Source organism: Clarias gariepinus, chromosome 23 (genome assembly GCF_024256425.1).
Source record: "Clarias gariepinus isolate MV-2021 ecotype Netherlands chromosome 23, CGAR_prim_01v2, whole genome shotgun sequence".
NCBI classification, from domain to species: domain Eukaryota; kingdom Metazoa; phylum Chordata; class Actinopteri; order Siluriformes; family Clariidae; genus Clarias; species Clarias gariepinus.
Window position 1 is genome coordinate 22,834,216 of NC_071122.1, and position 19,157 is coordinate 22,853,372.

Below are 19,157 nucleotides of genomic sequence, written 5' to 3' on the forward strand. Positions count from 1 at the left end.
ACTCCCAAAGAGAACCTCAACATCTTCAGCTCTGCTACCTCCAACTCTGCCTCCTGTCTTTTCTTCAGCGCCACTGTCTCTAAGCCGTAGAGCATCGCTGGTCTCACCACTGTCCTGTACACCTTTCCTTTCATTCTCGCTGATACTCTTTTATCGCACAACACACCTGACACTTTTCTCCACCCATTCCAACATGCCTGTACCCGCCTCTTCACCTCCTTTCCACACTCTCCGTTGCTCTGGACCGTTGACCCTAAGTACTTAAAATCCTGCACCTTCTTTACCTCTGTTCCCTGTAGCCTCACTGATCCTCCTGGGTCCCTCTCATTTACACACATGTATTCCGTCTTGCTGCGGCTAACCTTCATTCCTCTGCTTTCCAGAGCATACCTCCACCTCTCCAAATTTTCCTCCACCTGTTCCCTGCTCTCGCTACAGAGCACAATGTCATCTGCAAACATCATAGTCCATGGGGACTCCTGTCTTACCTCATCTGTCATCCTGTCCATCACCAGAGCAAACAAAAAGGGGCTTAGAGCCGATCCTTGATGCAGACCCACCTCCACCTTGAACTCTTCTGTCACACCTACAGCACATCTTACCACTGTCTTACAGCTCTCATACATGTCCTGCACCACTCTAACATACTTCTCTGCCACTCCAGACTTCCTCATACAATACCACAGCTCCTCCCTTGGCACCCTGTCATACGCTTTCTCTAAATCTAAAAAGACACAATGCAACTCCCTGTTACCTTCTCTGTACTTCTCCGTCAGCATCCTCAAAGCAAATACTGCATCTAATGTACTCTTTCTAGGCATAAAACCATATTGCTGCTCACAAATGCTTACCTCTGCCCTTAACCTAGCTTCCACTACTCTTTCCCACAGCTTCATTGTCTAGCTCATTAGCTTTATACCTCTATAATTGCCACAGCTTTGCACATCCCCCTTGTTCTTTAAAATTGGCACCAATACACTTCTCCTCCATTCCTCTGGAATCCTCTCACTCTCTAAGATCTTGTTAAACAAACTTGTCAAAAACTCTACTGCCACCTCTCCTAAGCACTTCCATACCTCCACAGGTATGTCATCAGGACCAACAGCCTTTCCACTCTTCATCCTCTTCAACGCCCTTCTCACCTCACTTCTACCAATATTTGCTACTTCCTGTTCCACAACAGTCACCTCTTCTACTCTTTGTTCTCTTTCGTTTTCCTCATTCATCAACTCCTTAAAGTACTCCTTCCATCTTCCCATCACCCTCCTGGCCTCTGTCAGTACATTTCCATCTCTATCCTTAATCACTCTAACCTGCTGCACATCCTTCCCATCTCTATCTCTCTGCCTTGCCAACCTGTACAGATCCACCTCTCCCTCCTTACTGTCTAGCCTAGCATACAAGTCCTCATATGCTCTTTGTTTGGCCTTTGCCACTTCTACCTTCACCTTACTCTGCATCTCCCTGTACTCCTGTCTACTCTCTTCAGTCCTCTCAGTGTCCCACTTCTTCTTAGCTAGCCTCTTTCCCTGTATACACTCCTGGACTTCCTCATTCCACCACCAAGTCTCCTTGTCCACTTTCCCCTTACCTGATGATACACCAAGTACCCTCCTACCTGTCTCCCTGATCACATTGGCTGTAGTTGTTCAGTCAACTGAAAGCACCTCCTGACCACCCATAGCCTGTCTCAACTCCTCCCTAAAGACTTCACAACATTCTTCCTTTCTCAGCTTCCACCACTTTGTCCTCTGCTCTGCCTTTGTCCTCTTCGCCTTCCTCGCCACCAGGGTTATTTTACACACGACCATTCTGTGTTGTCTGGCTACACTCTCCCCTACCAACACTTTGCAGTCACTGATCTCTTTCAGGTTACAACGTCGACACAAGATGTAGTCGACCTGAGTGCTTCTGCCTCCACTCTTATATGTCACCCTATGTTCCTGCCTCTTCTGGAAGAAAGTATTTACTACTGCCATTTCCATCCTCTTTGCAAAGTCCACCACCATCTGCCCTTCTACATTCCTGTCCTGAAGACCAAACCTGCCCATCACATTTTCATCACCTCTGTTTCCTTCCCCAACATGTCCATTTAAGTCTGCACCAATCACCACTCTTTCACCTCTGGGGATGCTCTGCATTACTTCATCTAACTCACTCCAGAATTTCTCCTTCTCTTTTAACTCACATCCTACCTGTGGGGCATAACCACTAACAACATTGAACATTATCCCTTCAATTTCCAGCTTCAGACTCATCACCCTATCTGATACTCTCTTCACCTCTAGAACATTCCTTACAAACTCCTCTTTTAGGATAACTCCTACTCCATTTCTTTTCCTATCCACACCATGGTAAAACTATTTGAACCCTGATCCTAAGCTTCTAGCCTTGCTACCTTTCCACCTGGTCTCCTGGACACACAGTACATCCACCTTTCTTCTCTGCATCATATCAACTAACTCTCTTCCCTTCCCTGTCATGGTCCCAACATTTAAAGTCCCTACTATCACTCCTAACCTCTTGCCTTTCCTATTCTCTCTCTGTTTTCGAACACGCCTTCCTCCTCTCCTTCTTCGACCAACAGTAGCCCAATTTCCACCAGCACCCTGTAAGTCAACAGCACCAGTGGCGGTCGTTGTTAACCCGGGCCACGACCGATCCGGTATGGGAATTATATTCTTGATTCGCATTATTGATTTGGCAAATGTTTTACGTCGGATGCCCTTCCTGACACAACCCTCTGCATTTATCCAGACTTGGGACTGGCACAAGAAGACACTGGATTGCGCCCCCCCCCCCGTGGTTGCATTTTATATATATATATATATATATATATATAACCGTTTTCTGTTACGTATCTACTGCAAATAAATGGCTCTTTATGTTATCATCATGTTATTGAACTCTGTATATGTCTTGAACATTTACAGTTTGTTAAATTAAACTAATGTGTTTTTGTACATTTAGGTAAAACATCTGTTGCAAAAAAGAAGAAGGCTTGGCAAGTAAATGAGATCCATGCAGTGGAGAAACATATGATGACATTCATCACTTCATGCCTCGTACCAGGGAAGTTGGCCTGTGAAAACTGCATTAGATCAGAGCCATTAGCTCTTAAAGAAAGAGACTGGCAGAGTGTAAAATTTTATGTTTATAACCGGATTGTGGCCTATAAAAGAGAGATTAACAAGAAAGAATGAATAATAAGAATATTGACAGAAACAGCAGGGTGCACTAAACTTTCAGTATATGTTTACAAAGAAAATGTTCACTAAGTCATTGTTATAGAGCATATCTAGAGCATATCTAATTTTCAGTTTGTAGCCTTAAAAAAAAAATATTTTGGGAGATCGCAAAATCGAATCTCTGTGTTTACATGAAGCCGCCTCTGTCCAAAAGCTCCCAGAGAGCAGAATGGGCCTGTGCTCTTTTAGGAAGGGAAGGGCGGTATACTCGGTAAAAAGCCAGAATCTATAATCATTTATTTTCTTGTAATATTTAAGGTGTGATATGTTTACATACTACTTATACTTTATAATTTAAAATAATGAAAGCTAGTCAGGCTTATAGATGTTTTTATTTTATGCTCAGTGTTCAGAATGCTCAACATTGTTGTCATACAGTATACATTTAGTTATGTTAATTGTGTTTAAGAGCAAAATATTTCTCACAGTCAAGGTTCAGTCGTGGATGATAAAGACTGTGGTAGTGTTGCACTTATTTGTTGGGCAAATACTTTGTTAATTTTACAGTAATTACAGCTCAATATATGTGACTAAACTTGTCATAATGTTAAATAAACACTGTTTTTGTATCTAACTGACATAAGTCCCAGACTTATCATGACTAAGTACTGATGCGGCTACTTTAGTGACGTCCCCACTACAACATAAATACCAGTTAATTGTGTGTATGCAAATGAGGTTACTTCAGTGATGTCCCCACAACAATATAAATACCTGTTAATTGTGTGTATGCAAATGAGGCTACTTCAGTGATGTCCCCACAACAATATAAATACCTGTTAATTGTGTGTATGCAAATGAGGCTACTTCAGTGATGTCCCCACAACAATATAAATACCCGTTAATTGTGTGTATGCAAATGAGGCTACTTCAGTGATGTCCCCACAACAACATAAATACCGGTTAAATTTCTGTGTATGCAAATTAGGTCCCCATAAGTGACAAGTTCTCGTCATGTTCCTATAAGGTGTTAAAAAACCAAGCACAGAAACTTTGTGATTCAAATTAAAAATTTGAGGTGATATTTGTGTTCCCGGACTTAAATTATATCTGCCTGATTTTTTTCACCTCTTTAGGACCTCGGGAAAGTGGTGTCCCCACAATACATGGGTGGGACTACTGTCCCCCGAATGTAATAATTACAAGAATGTGTGTGTGTGTGTGTGTGTGTAAATGCTCTAGCTAAAGTAATTTCAGATAATGCACTTTTATATCTCAGTCTCCCTCTGTTTCACTCCTTCTCCAAATGTGCCGTTTTAGTGTCGGCAGTCTGTTACACAGTGAATATTAAAGTGTGCTTTACGTCACCAGTGCAGACGTGTAAGGTATCACCCCTAGAGGGCGCTGGGCGCCCAAAAACTTGTTTTGTGAAGTTTTTGTTTTTTAGACTCAGTTTCCCAGAATGCACCTCGGTCACATGACCTAAATCGAGGTAATCAAATAGTTATTTGTTCTGGGAATCTCGGTCGAGCATTGGTTATGTTAAGTAGGAATTTGTTTTGTTTTGTTTTATGGAGCTGTTTAAGTTTACATCTGTTTTGATTTAGTATATGTTGTAGTCTGTCTCTTTGTCTGTGTTTCTCCTGGTGTAAGCTTAGCCTCTAGCGTGGTTAGCCCCTGGTAGGATTAGCCTCTTGTGTGTGAATAGCCTCTCTTGTATGTTAAGTTTTTAGTCTGTATAACTACTAACCATTGAACTACTAACTTGCTTAGATCATAGTCTGTTTAGTCTCCTAGTCTGGTTAGATCTTAGTCTGTTCAGCTACTAACCTGTTTAGTTCTTAGTATGTTTCATACCCAGTCTGCTGTGTACCTACTCTATTCATCCCCTGGGTCTTTGGCTATTAGTTTGTTTAGCTACCATCCAGCTAGTGTGGGTAACAGCTAGTAGGCCTAGCCAAATCCCCTGTACGTCAGTCCCTTGTGTATTTAGTCCTCAAGTCTGTTTAGTCGTCTTGTCTGTTTTGTATATTAGTATGTTTAGTCTATTATGTTTATTCCCTAGTCTGTGTGAGTTATTTGATTAATGTTTTGTTTGAAACATGCTCCAGCAGTAAAGCCAACTTCCTTTGTCCATTTTTGGTTTGTTTTATTCCATCAATAAAAGACTTTCACGTTCACGTTACCCTCTGCATCTATGCCTCATCTAACACGCCTTCAAGCCCATAACACCACCTTGTCCATGACAAGACGTCACTTCTTCCATGCGTTACGCTGGTAATGTAAGCAACTCGGATACCTGTTGCTGCTGCTGTGGAAATATTTATTGAAACTGATACTGATACCCTTATAAAACATATACCGTGTGTATAACTTGGAGGAGGAATCTGAATGGCTTGTTTAAGCTCTGGCGAACACAAAAATGAAAAAAAAAAAAAAAGAAAAACCAGGGAATGTTTTTTTTTCTCAATTTTTATGTGCTCATGGACACTGAAGGCACCCCTGAATGACTAAAAGTGAATAATAAATTGGTGCTTTTATGTAAACCCAGTGACATCGGTTCTCAGGACATCTGTTTTTTTTTTTGACTGCACAGTCATTAGCCTTTGTCACGGCACATCCAATGTCTTACACACCTTGAGATATCGCTCAACAAAAACAACCTAAATCCATTTCCATTCGTCTGTTAGACCCGGGTTCTGCCTCTCCAGAGCCCGCATGCTGCCACGCTACCCGCCTTCATCGACTTTGCTGCAGGTCACTGCTTTTGACACGCATTAATGTCACGTATTAACTCGCAATACTTCTCCCCGGGTTAAGACAAAACACGTACCTGTGAGCTAAAAGCCGAGGTGCATCCTAATGGGCTGCCGTGACCCTGCTGACCTTTATTTATTAAACTTCAGGCATTCGGGCTCACAGAGCCGACACATGATCTAGTGGGAGAGATGTGAGGTCGTCCGGTGGTTTCCTCCGTGGCCCCGAGCTACTTAACCATGATGTTTAGTATTTATTAACACACAGAGAGAGGTGGAGATTAATCCTCATTTAAGCCTGTCAAAAACACGTCAAGAATTCAGTGGAGAGAGCGAGAGAGGGAGAGAGGGAGAGAGGGAGAGAGAGAGACGGCTGCCAGTTCTTATCAAACCCGAGCTTTCAACATTGCTAACAAGAAAATCCTCGCAGAAGAAACAGAATTTAACCACAGTAGAAATCAAAAAAGTGAGAGACGCTGTAGCGTATAAACAAGCACAAGGCGAGGCTTTACAGTCTGCAGCTTCAGTTCTGGAATTTTAGGCCAAATTATTAGGAACTCTATCCAGCGTGTTTCACTGAAGTTCATAAGAACCAAAAGTACCAATAGGAGTTCAACTAAGGCTTAACCATTTATAACTTTTCCTTTGATCTTGTAACTATGATACCAACTGGACAAAAGAGCCACGGCATGCTGGGTAAGAATTTTGGAGATTCTTATGCGTTACATGTTCATTTTCCAAATTCTGTTCATTTTAATTCTATTTATATTTTATTTCCTATTTTTTTCCTAAATCTATTTTTTATTTTCAGTTTAAATGTCATTTTTACTTTAAGTGTAATTTCCAGCATAAAATGTTATTTTGTAGTGTAATTCTATATCTAGTGTAAGTTTTCTATTTTAGGGCATATACAGAACAGTCGTCTCACTGCATGGTATACTCTGCATGATTGTGTATGTGACGATATAATTATTAGCAATCATTTTTCAGCTCAGCGGACAAAAATGAATTAAATGTAATTATAACACTTTTTTAAAGAATTTTAAAATCCTGAAATGAAATCTGCAATACTTAATTATTAAATTAAAGTTCAGTATGATGATCCTTTTTCTTTACTTTTGATGAATTTCTGGAAGGAAACAGCCAATCAGAGTTCAACTTCTCTGGCTGAAAAAAGCAGAGCGGTTTGGGAGGTTTCCAGCCTGATACTTCATATCATCTTTAAAAATATGTCTTCAAGTCTTCAGGTAATAAATATTACTAATTTTCCATAAAATATATTTATGGAAATATTTGATTTCCAAAAAAGAGATGAGCTGTTACTATTTGTCCAGGATTTTTTAAAATCAAAGTTTGTGGGTTTTTACCACTTTGCAGTTATTTTACAGTGTGATCTGGCAACCCTGGTGAGCAAACAACTCTATTTCACACTATGATGGTTGATGGAATTCACCATTACGAAATGTATCAGAAAATATTTTATAATCATTTATACAAACAAACTCAACATATCATCAGAACACAGCAACCATGCTTCCCTTCTAGTTTTAAAGCTGTTGTTACGATGTAAAATTAAACATTCGGGTCACAGCAACTTTACACGTTCTAGCAGAGAGCTCTTGTGTGCACGTTGGGGCTTGTAGAGGACGTCCATATGCGCCCTTTTTGAAGCCTTAAATGAGACCCTGTAGACCAACCAGTGTTTGTGAATGAGCAGTAAAATCTAATTCTTTGCATACTAAAGTATGTAGAGCAGACTTTACACATCTGACACCATCTGAAACGAATGCATCTGATGTGAAACGTCCTAACGGCAAGTTCTTGTGTGCTCAGAGAGTTAAGGCACTGAGTTACTGATCGCAAGGTTAAAGGTTCGAGCCCCAGCTCCACCAAGTTGCTGTTGTTGGGCCCTTAACCCTGTCTGCTCCAGGGCTGCTGTATCATGGCTGACCTGCACTCTTGCAGTAATGTATACAGCATGTGACAAATAAATGGCTTGACTAATATGACCAACCAGTGATGACGCTTAACCAATTGTGATTAGTGGATGTGTATAAAGAAAACAATTCTTTGAAGCTGTGCTTTCTTTCATAGGGACACTTAACAGACTCTAACCAGATCAGATAATTGTTTCTAACTCAATAACGTTTTATGTCTCAATCAACGTTAAATATTTTTTATGTTGTCACTTTGCTAATCAGACTGTAGAGGGTAAATCAAATGGAAAATATATTTAATGAAAACCTGTTTAAACTCTTTCCCCTTACTGTTTCCAGCCATACAGCTACTCTCTGCTTCAATGAGCTTCCTTCAGCTAGATACTTACCAAAACCGAACCAATTCCTTCTACCGAACCTGAAAAAACAAAAACTCCAGAAATGTAATGAAGTGTGATTTATCGTCCCTTCTTCCTAATCAAGAAAGCCTGATCTAACAATGCATGTGTACCCAATGTGGCTGTCATGATGAAATTTATGACCACTGGCACGACCTCACATCACTGGCACGATGGTCATCTAATCCTGAGATTTAGCTGGGATCGCACACCCTGCCACAGTGTCCTTGTGTATATCCAGAGACTTTATCACATGTAAACAAGCTGGCACAGAGATCGAGTCTCAGTTAATCCACAGATTAAAGGCCAGATCTGGGAACAGAGTCCATCTGGCTATATAACTGCAAATCAGTTAAGAACTGATCCTAGATCAGGGTTTTTCATTGACCTCTTTCTCTTTATTTCTGTCTCTTTTTCTATAATGGGGTTTTAATGGCCGCACAGGTGCATGGAGACCAGCAAAAAGTCTCAGGGGTCCGGAGGTTTTAAAAGAGAGCATGAGGTTTAAAACAGCAGGGGAACCCAGGAGAGTCAGGAGTGACCCCTACATCCTTCAAAGCAGTTATCATGCTTAGATTTAGCATTGTTTTAACATCTCAACTGCAACCATTGGAATTAAGACAGATCGCTGTTAATGGTCTAAAACAGTCAATTTAAACTCAACGTTTTGTAATATTTGTACTAGTTTATCAAAGCTAATGACATTTAAGATCTTTAATATAAGCCAATATGTGTAAGGAGAGCATACCTTTGTTTACAGCATCCTATATTCCCTGGTTCATTTTTCTGTTAACACACATTATTCCTCCTGGATTGTGTTCGAGACAAATGTGACCCATTTCAAGATTAAATATTTTCTAAAAACTATCCAGTTTATTTTACTGGAATGAGCCTTCAAAATGATAATGGTTATTATTTTTGGAGGTTTCTAAAAAAGTATTTCATCAAAAAATAAACATCTGGGAGAAATTTCTTTTTCCATTATGTGCTACACAGACCAGGGGAACAAGGCAGACTGGGAACACAGGACCCTAGGCTCTGGGAACATAGGATGCTTTCATTATGGATCATACTGTATAAATGTGAGGAACATTGAACCCTGGGAGCATAGGGATGACCCAAGAAGAAGCAATGTGTTAGCAACCACAATCACTAAGCTAGCAACATTAATGCCTTGTGGGATTAGGCATAATGGAAGGAAAATGAAAAAAAAGCATATGGAATAATGCTTTAATTGCCGTACAATTGTGTAAAAAAATTTTACTTATACGTATTGGCTAATTAGTAAAAACGGAAATAAATAAATAATAATAATAATAATAATAATAATAATAATAAAGGATTTTAAAGTTAAATCAAGTTAAAAGTAATTGTTTAAACTTATTAGGTTGGAAATGTCCGGCCAAATTATACCCAAAAAGGCTCCTTAAACATTTTTAATTGAAATTAGATCCAAAACTTCTAAACAGCTATAACTTTGCTGACAATCAATATCTATACATATAATAAAAAACGTAAATTTGGCGTGTCTGTACATTAAAGATATTTGCAAAAAAACATAATTTGCAGGGATGTAAGATGGATATCAGAACACATTAAGATGTTTTTTGGAATTTTTGTCTGTCTGTTTGTTTGTGCACAGATCACGTAAAAACAACGAAACAAATTTTAATGGGGTCTTCATGGATGTATTTGGCCGAACTTGAGGTAACATATAGGCTTTATCTCATCGCAATCCACCCACGGGAAGAGATGAGCTCATTTTAAAAAAGATTAAAGGAAAAAAATCGATCATGAAAAAAATTATTAGTTTATCTCAAAATTCAACAGATGGCGCTGTTATGAGTGTGAGCCCCAAAGTGAATATTTGTTCCTGTACTGTATTTTTATTCTAAATAAATGATTAAGCACAAATATTAAGTCATTATTAGGGGGAAAAAAAAATCACCCTTGAAGGACTTCCTTATCATTGCACACTTACAGTATATGTGTGTGTACCTGTATGAACAAACTGGGGACAAGCAATGCCACACTCATTGGTCAATACTATTGGAATCTATTTAACACACACACACACACACACATGACAAGCCTAGAATGTCTCATTTGTTTGAAGGAATCCCTCTCTCGTGTATGTCGAGGAGGCGGGCAGATGTTTGGGATGCCACCTGGGACGAGTGTTGTTATGGGCAAGACGTTCAGCGTGCACTCGGGGGGTTTAGAGCTGCAGTGGTGTTGATGGGGGTGAGTGACCCTCAAACGCCCTCCCTCTTTCTCCACATGGCTGCAGAGAAAATCTTTCTCTCTCACACTCAATGAGGATGACCCCAAAGCTTACACTCTCTATCAACACAAAATCTGTACAAACTCTCTCACTCAAGCACACACACACGCACACATCCTTGAGTTGTTGTTTCATCAGCACTATCTACGCTCTCTGAGGAAGCACTTTATTTACAGATCCACTGTATAATCTTCCACAGACTAAGAATTAATCGTGTAGCCTGTCAGGGAAACAAGTCCACTGCTGTCTAGGGATAGTTCCTGTGATATAAAAAATATTTCTGAAAGCATAGTCTAACATCCCAGTCCACATGAAAACACAAAAACTTGATTTGACACGAATCTCACAAGCACGACAAGCAATATTTTGCCACCTACGCACAAAGGTGTAACAAAACATAAAACTAAATTAAAACTGTGAACACCAAAACTGTTTGGACCACAAAGAAACGGCCTGTTGAGCAGTCATGACTAACGTCAGCATCACAAAGGGGGTTTTCTAAAAGCGTTATGAAAAAAAAACTTAAGCCACACCCACAAAACACCATAAACAGCAAAGCTCACAGTGAGCTGGGGAACACAAAAAAAGACAACTAAACAGTGAAATAGCGCCGTCTTAGGATGGTGTGTGGTAAATCTTCAATACACACTAAATACCTTATCTTGAGGCCAAAGAAAAGACAAAAGTAGCAAAAAAAGGCGTTTTTTTTTTTAAATAATCCTGTAGTGGAATGAGGGCATTGTGAAGGTAAAGATGCTTAAGCTGTCCACTAGAGATGGGAATCACAAAGAACCAGGCGATACGATAGTATCACGATACTGGAAGTCCCCTACATACGAACGAATTCCACTCCGAGAGCTTGTTCGTAAGTCCAGTTTGTTCGTAAGTCAAACACATTGTCTTGGTACTAGGAACCTAACACAATTGGCTTTACACGGTATATTACAGAACAGTGTTCTTTAGAATCGGGCAATTCATGTTAAAATAATGAGCAATGTCTGCCATCTTTTCAGCTCGCTCCATTCTCTCAATTATTTCAGTTTTTGTCTCGATCGTTATTGATGGGCACTTCTTAGCAGTACCAGCTTCATCTCTGCTGCTTTTACGCTCGCTTCCGTCTGGGCTTCTACTGCACTTTCAGAGGATGCACACTGCACGCGTTCGCCGAACTTGTGAATTAACGTCCGCAATTGAATAAGCACGAACAATCGTGTTCGTATCTTGGAAAGTTTGAACATCGAATGTTTGTATGTAGGGGACTCACTGTACCTGAGTGCCGATTCAATTTGTAATGCCATTCTATAGGTATCATGATTTCTTTACAATTCTAAACACATAATTCACTCTTATCACACAGGGAGATGAGCTGCATGCCAATATGTCAATAGTTTAAAGCATGGCCTTTATGGGATTATAGAGGAATGCCACACTTTTGCCACTTTAAAAGCAGAAATGTATGAATTATTTTGAATTTGATTTTGGACTCAGTTTTGAATTGCAAAATGTAACTGAATCGTTTTCCCCCTATCTCTACTATCCAAACTTTCCATGAGTCCATGAGTGTGTCCCATATCTAATACAGGGGTGCTAGAAATAGATTAAAGAAATCATCTTTCTTATTATTTCTTTTTGAATAACCTTTTTCCAGACACAGACAAAGAGTCCTGCGTAGGACTGATGGAAAAGTTTAGAGATATTATGCAATCCTTTTAAATTCTTACTAAGGACAGTCTGACACATACCCTCCACGCAGGACGGCTGAGCGCGGGTCGTTCCTGCAACCTGTCCAGGGAAACAGGAGCACTTGACGGTCTGCGAGCGCTCCTCGATCCGGTTCTTATTGCAGCAGCGATGGAGCGCCACGACCTCGCAGGTACCCTGCTTTACCTGGTAGTGACCTGTAAGAAGAACAGACAGAAAATAAGGCAGAATTTATTGTTGCTCGGAACTCTCGGTTCTGTTCTTCCAGAGGAGAAAGTCTTAGGGCATCTTAAAATGCACTTATAAAAAGTTCATACAGTAACACGCATTCACAAGGATTTGTGGATACGGATCCTCCATGGATTTTCCATGAAGCGAAATTTCGTTAATATTCATAGAAATGCTCTCCAGTGTCAGTGCCGAGGTGGGCCTTGTAGGACTACTTACTCACACACACACACACACACACACACACACACACACACACACACTAATGGAATGACTGGTGTCTGGCTCACGGATTACATAAACTGTTTGAATAACGGATTACATTTTTGAAGATATAAATAATAACTGAGTAGTTAAATGGCGGACCTAACGCGTTAGATTACTTGTTACATCATAAAATAATCCAAGTACTCTAATGCGTTACTTTGTAACGTGTTACACCCAATACTTTAATTGAGTTAATGCTCCAGCAGATAATCAATTTGTATCCTCCTCAAACTCTATTTCACTCCTTTTTTCGAACGCACTGTTTCAGTGTCTGTGTAAATGGACTACTGCTGTGCCACGCCCCTCCAGGAAACAGTAAAGCTGAACAACAAACCAGGGGAGGGGATCTTCTTATATGAGGTCACTTTAGGTCAGAAATCTAATCAGCTTGTTCAAAACCTAGCCGATACAAATATTTTGTGTGAATATATTATTTATATACAATATTAAAAAAAGGCAACAAATTCCAAGATCATCTTACAAACGGCATGGAATAAAGCTTGAAACTTTTTTCCGAGAGTTTTGTCTAACCTGATGAGCGGTATTTCAGCGTTATTTGTCCTGTGAAGCCTGCTGAGATCCATAAATATAACCGAGTGAGTAAACACGGCTCACACTGGTGCTTTCTTCTCCAAATAAAAACTACATCATTATTATTCACACCCTGGGAGAGCTGGGCAGAATGATAAAAGAGACAGGACAGGGGAAACGAGAGACTGAGAGAGAGAGAGTGTGTGTGTGCGAGAAAGAGGGAGAGAGAGAAGCCTGCCAGCTTTATGTAAAGAAGTGGATAAATAATGACAAAATTGCGCCTCTTTTCAGCTCCTAATAAACCACCTGATGGCACTTAAGATGGCAGCGTATCAGGCAAGACTGCCAGCGTTTAGCAAACACACTGAGACCTGCCAAAGCACTATTTATCCATTTTTCTCTCTCTCTCTCTCTCTCTCTCTCTATCTGGCAGCGTATCATACAGTCGTTCATAACGCACACGGCTCTGTACTGTAAGTAAGAGCGCACGCTTTCTCACGTCACACGCCAGCAGAAGAAACAAGCTCTGGAGTTCGGCCAGACTCCGGCTCAGAGACATATGCGCCAGTAACGCGACGTGTTGAGTATAGAAACACACCTCATCATCTCAGTGACACCGTGTGCCGCGTTTTAACATACGGTTTCTAAATTCTAAATATAAAATACTAACATGAATAATTTTATCAGCAGTAAAATAAAAAAAAATAAAAAATGTTTTTTTTTTCCTGTGGAGTGGCAAATTTTGTTTTAATAAAATATTTCACCTTTTAAAATGTTTGCTTGCTTTTTTTTTGGTCTGTTTTTTTTAATTAAGTGTGTAATAAATTAACATAAAACATTTAAAAAATAATAAAAAGTGTGTAAAATTTTATTAATATTTTCTAATATTTAAATACAAATAAACAACAATAAATACTATTTCTTAGAATCAGATTTTTTGACATTTTTAACTTTTGTTTTTTCTTAAATCGGTGTTAAAGATAATTTAGTGTATTATTGAAAAGGGACACAAAGTGTGATATTTTCTTTTGTCTAGAAAATTACAGAAACATTTTTATTGCAGATACACCTAATCATCAGAGTAAAGTGGTTTAAATCAACCCACAGGTTTTATGTTTCAGGACTTTACCAAGATTAAGTTCTCAAAACAGAATAGATTTTTTTTTCCTTTTTTAATTTTAATTGATCTTGATTTGATCGTGGCCCGGTGGCGTGATGGATAGCACTGTGGCTTCGCAGGGTTTGATTCCTGCCTCAGGGTCTGTGTGCATGGAGTTTGCATGTTCTCCCCTTGGTGGGTTTCCTCCGGGTTCTCCGGTTTCCACCCACAGTCTGGAGACATGCAGATTATTCCCAAATTGCCCATAGTGTGTGTTCTATGGATTCCCACTCCTGGGATCGGCTCCAGGACGCGCCGTGACCCTGTACAGGATATGTGGTATAGAAGATGGATGAATAAATGATCTTGATTTGTGCTGCTAGCTAAATTATTACTCTATCAATCATTTGGACCTCAGTTTTTAGTGAATTCTCAGATACTAAGAAGACTCGGGACTCAAATCAGCAGCCGTTTGGGGATAAATTTGTTAAATCTGAATAGAGCTTTTAATACAGAGTTCTTGAAATTCTTGCACTGTGTTAAAGAATATCCACGGCACTGGAGAGGCTGAGTTTAGTGACAACTGATTAAAAAAACTCACATCCCTTACTGTACATCAGTATGGTTGAATCTGTGGTTTAAAGAATCTTGGAGAACCTGACAGATCTTCCAGACTCACCTGCCTGCATTTATGTTTTGTTTGTTTTTTATCTGAAATTTCTGTTTTTGCACACCAAATTCTCAGGCAGAGAGTAACACAATGCAGAAAGGGAACACTTACACAATGAGACAGTGACGTGATCAGCGCTTCAGACATTATAGAGAGCTGTTTTGTGTTTCAGAAGCTACAGTGTGGCTATGGTCTTAAAACAAATAAACTCTTCAAATGAATACCTTTAAAACCTCTCGAAGCTCTAAGTACACCTTTATGCACCTTTGGTAAGTATCAGAAGCAGCCTTGATGGTTTTTTCTTCCTTCAGCACCACCTACACATCCGCTTTAACTAAACGAGCGCCGGCGACGAGTTGACGTGTCTCAGGATTTACTGAATGTATTATTATCCTCAGACGGTGTTAATCAGTCAGTCAATGTGGCTGGCAGCTTGATGTGAAGGAAGAAACGCCAGTCCGCATCATCACGACCTGAACAACGTACGGCCGGCCGAGAGACACTTGTTTAGAGAGCTTTAATCCAGGTTTCAAGGTTAAAACCTCCTAAGCGCTCTGGATATAGATCTGATTTGAAACAGGATGCAGTCTTCGATCTTTATGTGAGCTGTTTGTGTTTAGGCCGTATTGACAGAAACATCACAGCTGAAAAAAAAAACTCTGTATGATGTTATGATGTAAATATATACATATTAAGTCTAAAACTTTTATTTTTATTTTTCACTTGCAACATTATTAGACATGATGTAAAACAGCTGCAGTGGTTTAAAGTTTTAACCTGAGAAGCTCGGAGACAGTAAATTGATTAGCTTTTCTGTTTTCTTTTTTTTTATATAGTTTACATATAATTAGATATTGCAAATTTTTCTAAAGCTCTTGCATGATGCAAAGCTTTATCCTTATTTATTAAAACAACCAACTTCAACGAAAAGCTCTATTTTTTTTACAACTGTTAAGTACTGATCACATTAAGGCAAGTATATATCCTAATTTGTTATAATTCGCCAACATCTCTCACACATTTACCAGGTATTCCTCTAAATCATTTCTAATTACAGTAAGTGTTAGTGTTAGTTTTCACTCCAGAAATTCCTTTCCTCTCCATCCTCTCTTTCCCACGTTTCCCCCTCGTTCCCCTCTCCTGCCCTCTGAAGCTCCAGAGCTGGAGTTTAAACACAGTGAATGTGGCGGGTCCTTGAGTTCAGCGCTTAAACCGAGCTGTTGGTGTGTCTGAGATGCTATTCCACTGACACACACACACACACACACACACACACATGCACATATACCTGGCATAAGTAAGAGACATGTCGGTGAGCATCCAAATACTCCGCACACACACACACACGTTGGAGTGGTGACAGAGGAAGAAGACTGTTCGGCTGGTGGGTTTACAGAAGGTGTGTTTATAGCTGCTGTAACGTAAGTGAGAGGACGAGCCGTAACATAAAATGTAGCTATTAAAAAAGTGCGATCATTTGTAATTGTTATAAAAGAAATTACATTGGTAAGAATAAATCTGAATATAGTGTAATACAATATTGTGTGTGTGAGAGAGAGAGAGAGAGAGAGAGAAAGAGAAAGAGAGAAAGAGGCAACCCTTGTTAGCGTGCACAAGACAGGGGGTTTGAGGTGGAGACAGAACACACTGTCTTGCACGCACACACACACACACACACACACATACACAACCAAAAACAGAAAACAGAAGCACACTGAAAGACTGTGCCGCCTCCTACCGGCATCTTGAGGTCAGAGTGGATGTAGATGCTGAGAAAACACACACACACACACACACACACAATCATCCAGTACATACATACATGACGTGCACCTCCGCACATAGGTCTTCACACACACAAAAAAATCCCTCCTATTTAGGGCCCTTAAAGGATCTTTAGTGGTTCCTCTGAGGAAAGTGTAAAACGTCTACAAAGCAAAGCAGCGTCTCCATGTGAGACGGAATTCAGACTTAGTTACTGTACAAAGTACATCAACATCAGAACTGTTTATTTCCTTCAAACTGGATGTCAAAAGAATTCTGAACCCATCATAGCACCACATTTGCCGCGTTTCTGACCTTTTCTTGGAAGCTAGACTGTGTGCAAGTTAAGGTACAAGCTACACAAGTTGTTAGTAAAACCTCACAGTAATCGACAATAAAAACATAATTTTTTATGTCCATGTTGCTGATTAAGATTGGTCAGATATGGTCAGTTATGGTGAAGCTCGCTGAGTGGGGACATTCTTTTAACATCCAGCGTTAGAGGGATTTAATGTTTCCTTTTTCTAGAAAGAGGGAAAAAAAGGCGAGAAAAGGAACAAGTGTTTATAGAAACGTATGTGAGAAGTGAGACGTAAAAACATAGGATGTAATAATAAACTTGTAAAAAGCACAAGATGTTCATTCATAAACTAAAACTATAACTGTTAAAGAAACTGCTGTGGTATTTGAAAATATGCAACTTTCGCAAAAAAACAAAAAACAAAAAAAACACCTGATTTCTGGAGGCTTCCTTTTTCAAATATTAATTTTTGAGGTTTTGTTTTGTTGAAGGACTTAACATTCTTCTACACCAAGAACCTGAGCGCGATAAATCTCCCATCACCCGCTCAGATCAGATGAGATTTCAAGCATGGCTAAGCGTCTCCTTCACTCCGCGTGTCCTGAGCGGAGCGTTAAGCTCCGGTGGGCAGATGAGGCAGTCAGAGAGCTGATGTGTCCTGACGTTAATCAATAAGCGCGTGTTTTCTGCCGATGATTGATTAGCGCGTTCGCGCCCGACAGATCGGACGCTTAGCCTCTCAGAATGTTAAACAACAACCGCGGCTCCTATGGAGGAAAAAAAATAACAAATCCTACGACACATTACACAGGTTTATGACGTGCGACGTCGTGTTAATGACCCATGTTAATGCGTTAACGTCCCAGAATGCACTGCAGCTATACTGCAGAGTTATTCTCGGAGATGCTAATGGTCTGAGATGACGAGCATGATGAAAAGTGAAGCTTTGGAAGTTGGGTCTGTTTGAGTAGAGCTCATAGATAACGTGAGGAATAAAACACACACGCTATTGTCTGTAATGTAGGAAAATTTCATCAGAAACAAAAAAAAAGTTCAATTAAAAAAATTATAAATCTGCATGCTTCTGACGATCCCGTGTCAATTTTAAATATTGATATTCTGTTACGGTTGACTGGACAGAGAGAACAGAGGACAAATATTAAAGCGCTGCTTAAGTAAAGGTTTCTTTAAATGACTATTTAAATACAAAGAGCTCTGCATGACTTCTTGGTTTGGACGAAGCTGACTGGTGTGAGATTTCCTCAATCAGGAGCCATTTCTCTCGCCATCCCTCTTTCCCAAATTGGCGCGTCCCAAATTGTCCTGTCATGTCCCACACACACCATCAGGCAGGCTGACATTATCTCAGTCTAACAGGCTGCGCTGGGGCTAAATCGGTGGACGTATGCTAATCTAACAGGTTGTTTGTACGGCTGATTGGGCCGACCGAGGTTCCTCATTTATACGCAAATCTACCGTTGTGGTCACGGCGCTTTTATCAGGGACTGCAGGAGAGTAAGAGAGAGAGAGAAAAAGAGAAAGAGGGACAGATTGATGCCTGTACTGTTTATTTACACGCGCTGACAGGCTCTCATGCGGTAACGGTATCTGATGATCTAAGTGAGCATGTAGAAGAGCAAGCCCGAGCCTCTCTGAAGGACAACGATCTAATCTAATCTAATCTTATCTACGCTAATCTACTCTGCTCTACAGTATGAGGCACTTGGTATGACAGCTTCGACCTAAAATAGGGGCATACTTTTCAAGTTAATCACGTTTTAAGAACGCAATGAGGCTAATGTTGCTACCACGTTTGCGTTATATAAATGAAATGTACAAAACCATGTTCGAACCTTAAGCCACGCCCCCTCGCTGTGTCTGCTGCTTGTGGATGTACCGTAGAGACAAAAAACGTTTCAGTTCTAATGTGCGATGATGTCAAGTGCACTGTTTGGTACAGGCTATTGTTGACAGTTGAAATGTCTTTTCATTATAGGCCATCCATCTTCATCTAATCATTCTTTTTGCTTTCG

The 19,157-nt window shown here is 40.0% G+C and overlaps 1 protein-coding gene across 1 annotated transcript in view; it reads right to left on the reverse strand.

The window, feature by feature from the left end:
• Nucleotides 1–19,157, reverse strand: part of tafa4b (TAFA chemokine like family member 4b) — a 64,530-nt gene that overhangs the window by 20,445 nt on the left and 24,928 nt on the right. Inside the window, exon 4 of the mRNA XM_053483513.1 lies at nucleotides 12,306–12,461. Within this exon, the coding sequence (XP_053339488.1) occupies nucleotides 12,306–12,461 (156 nt within the window). The remainder of the gene's footprint in view (nucleotides 1–12,305; nucleotides 12,462–19,157) is intronic.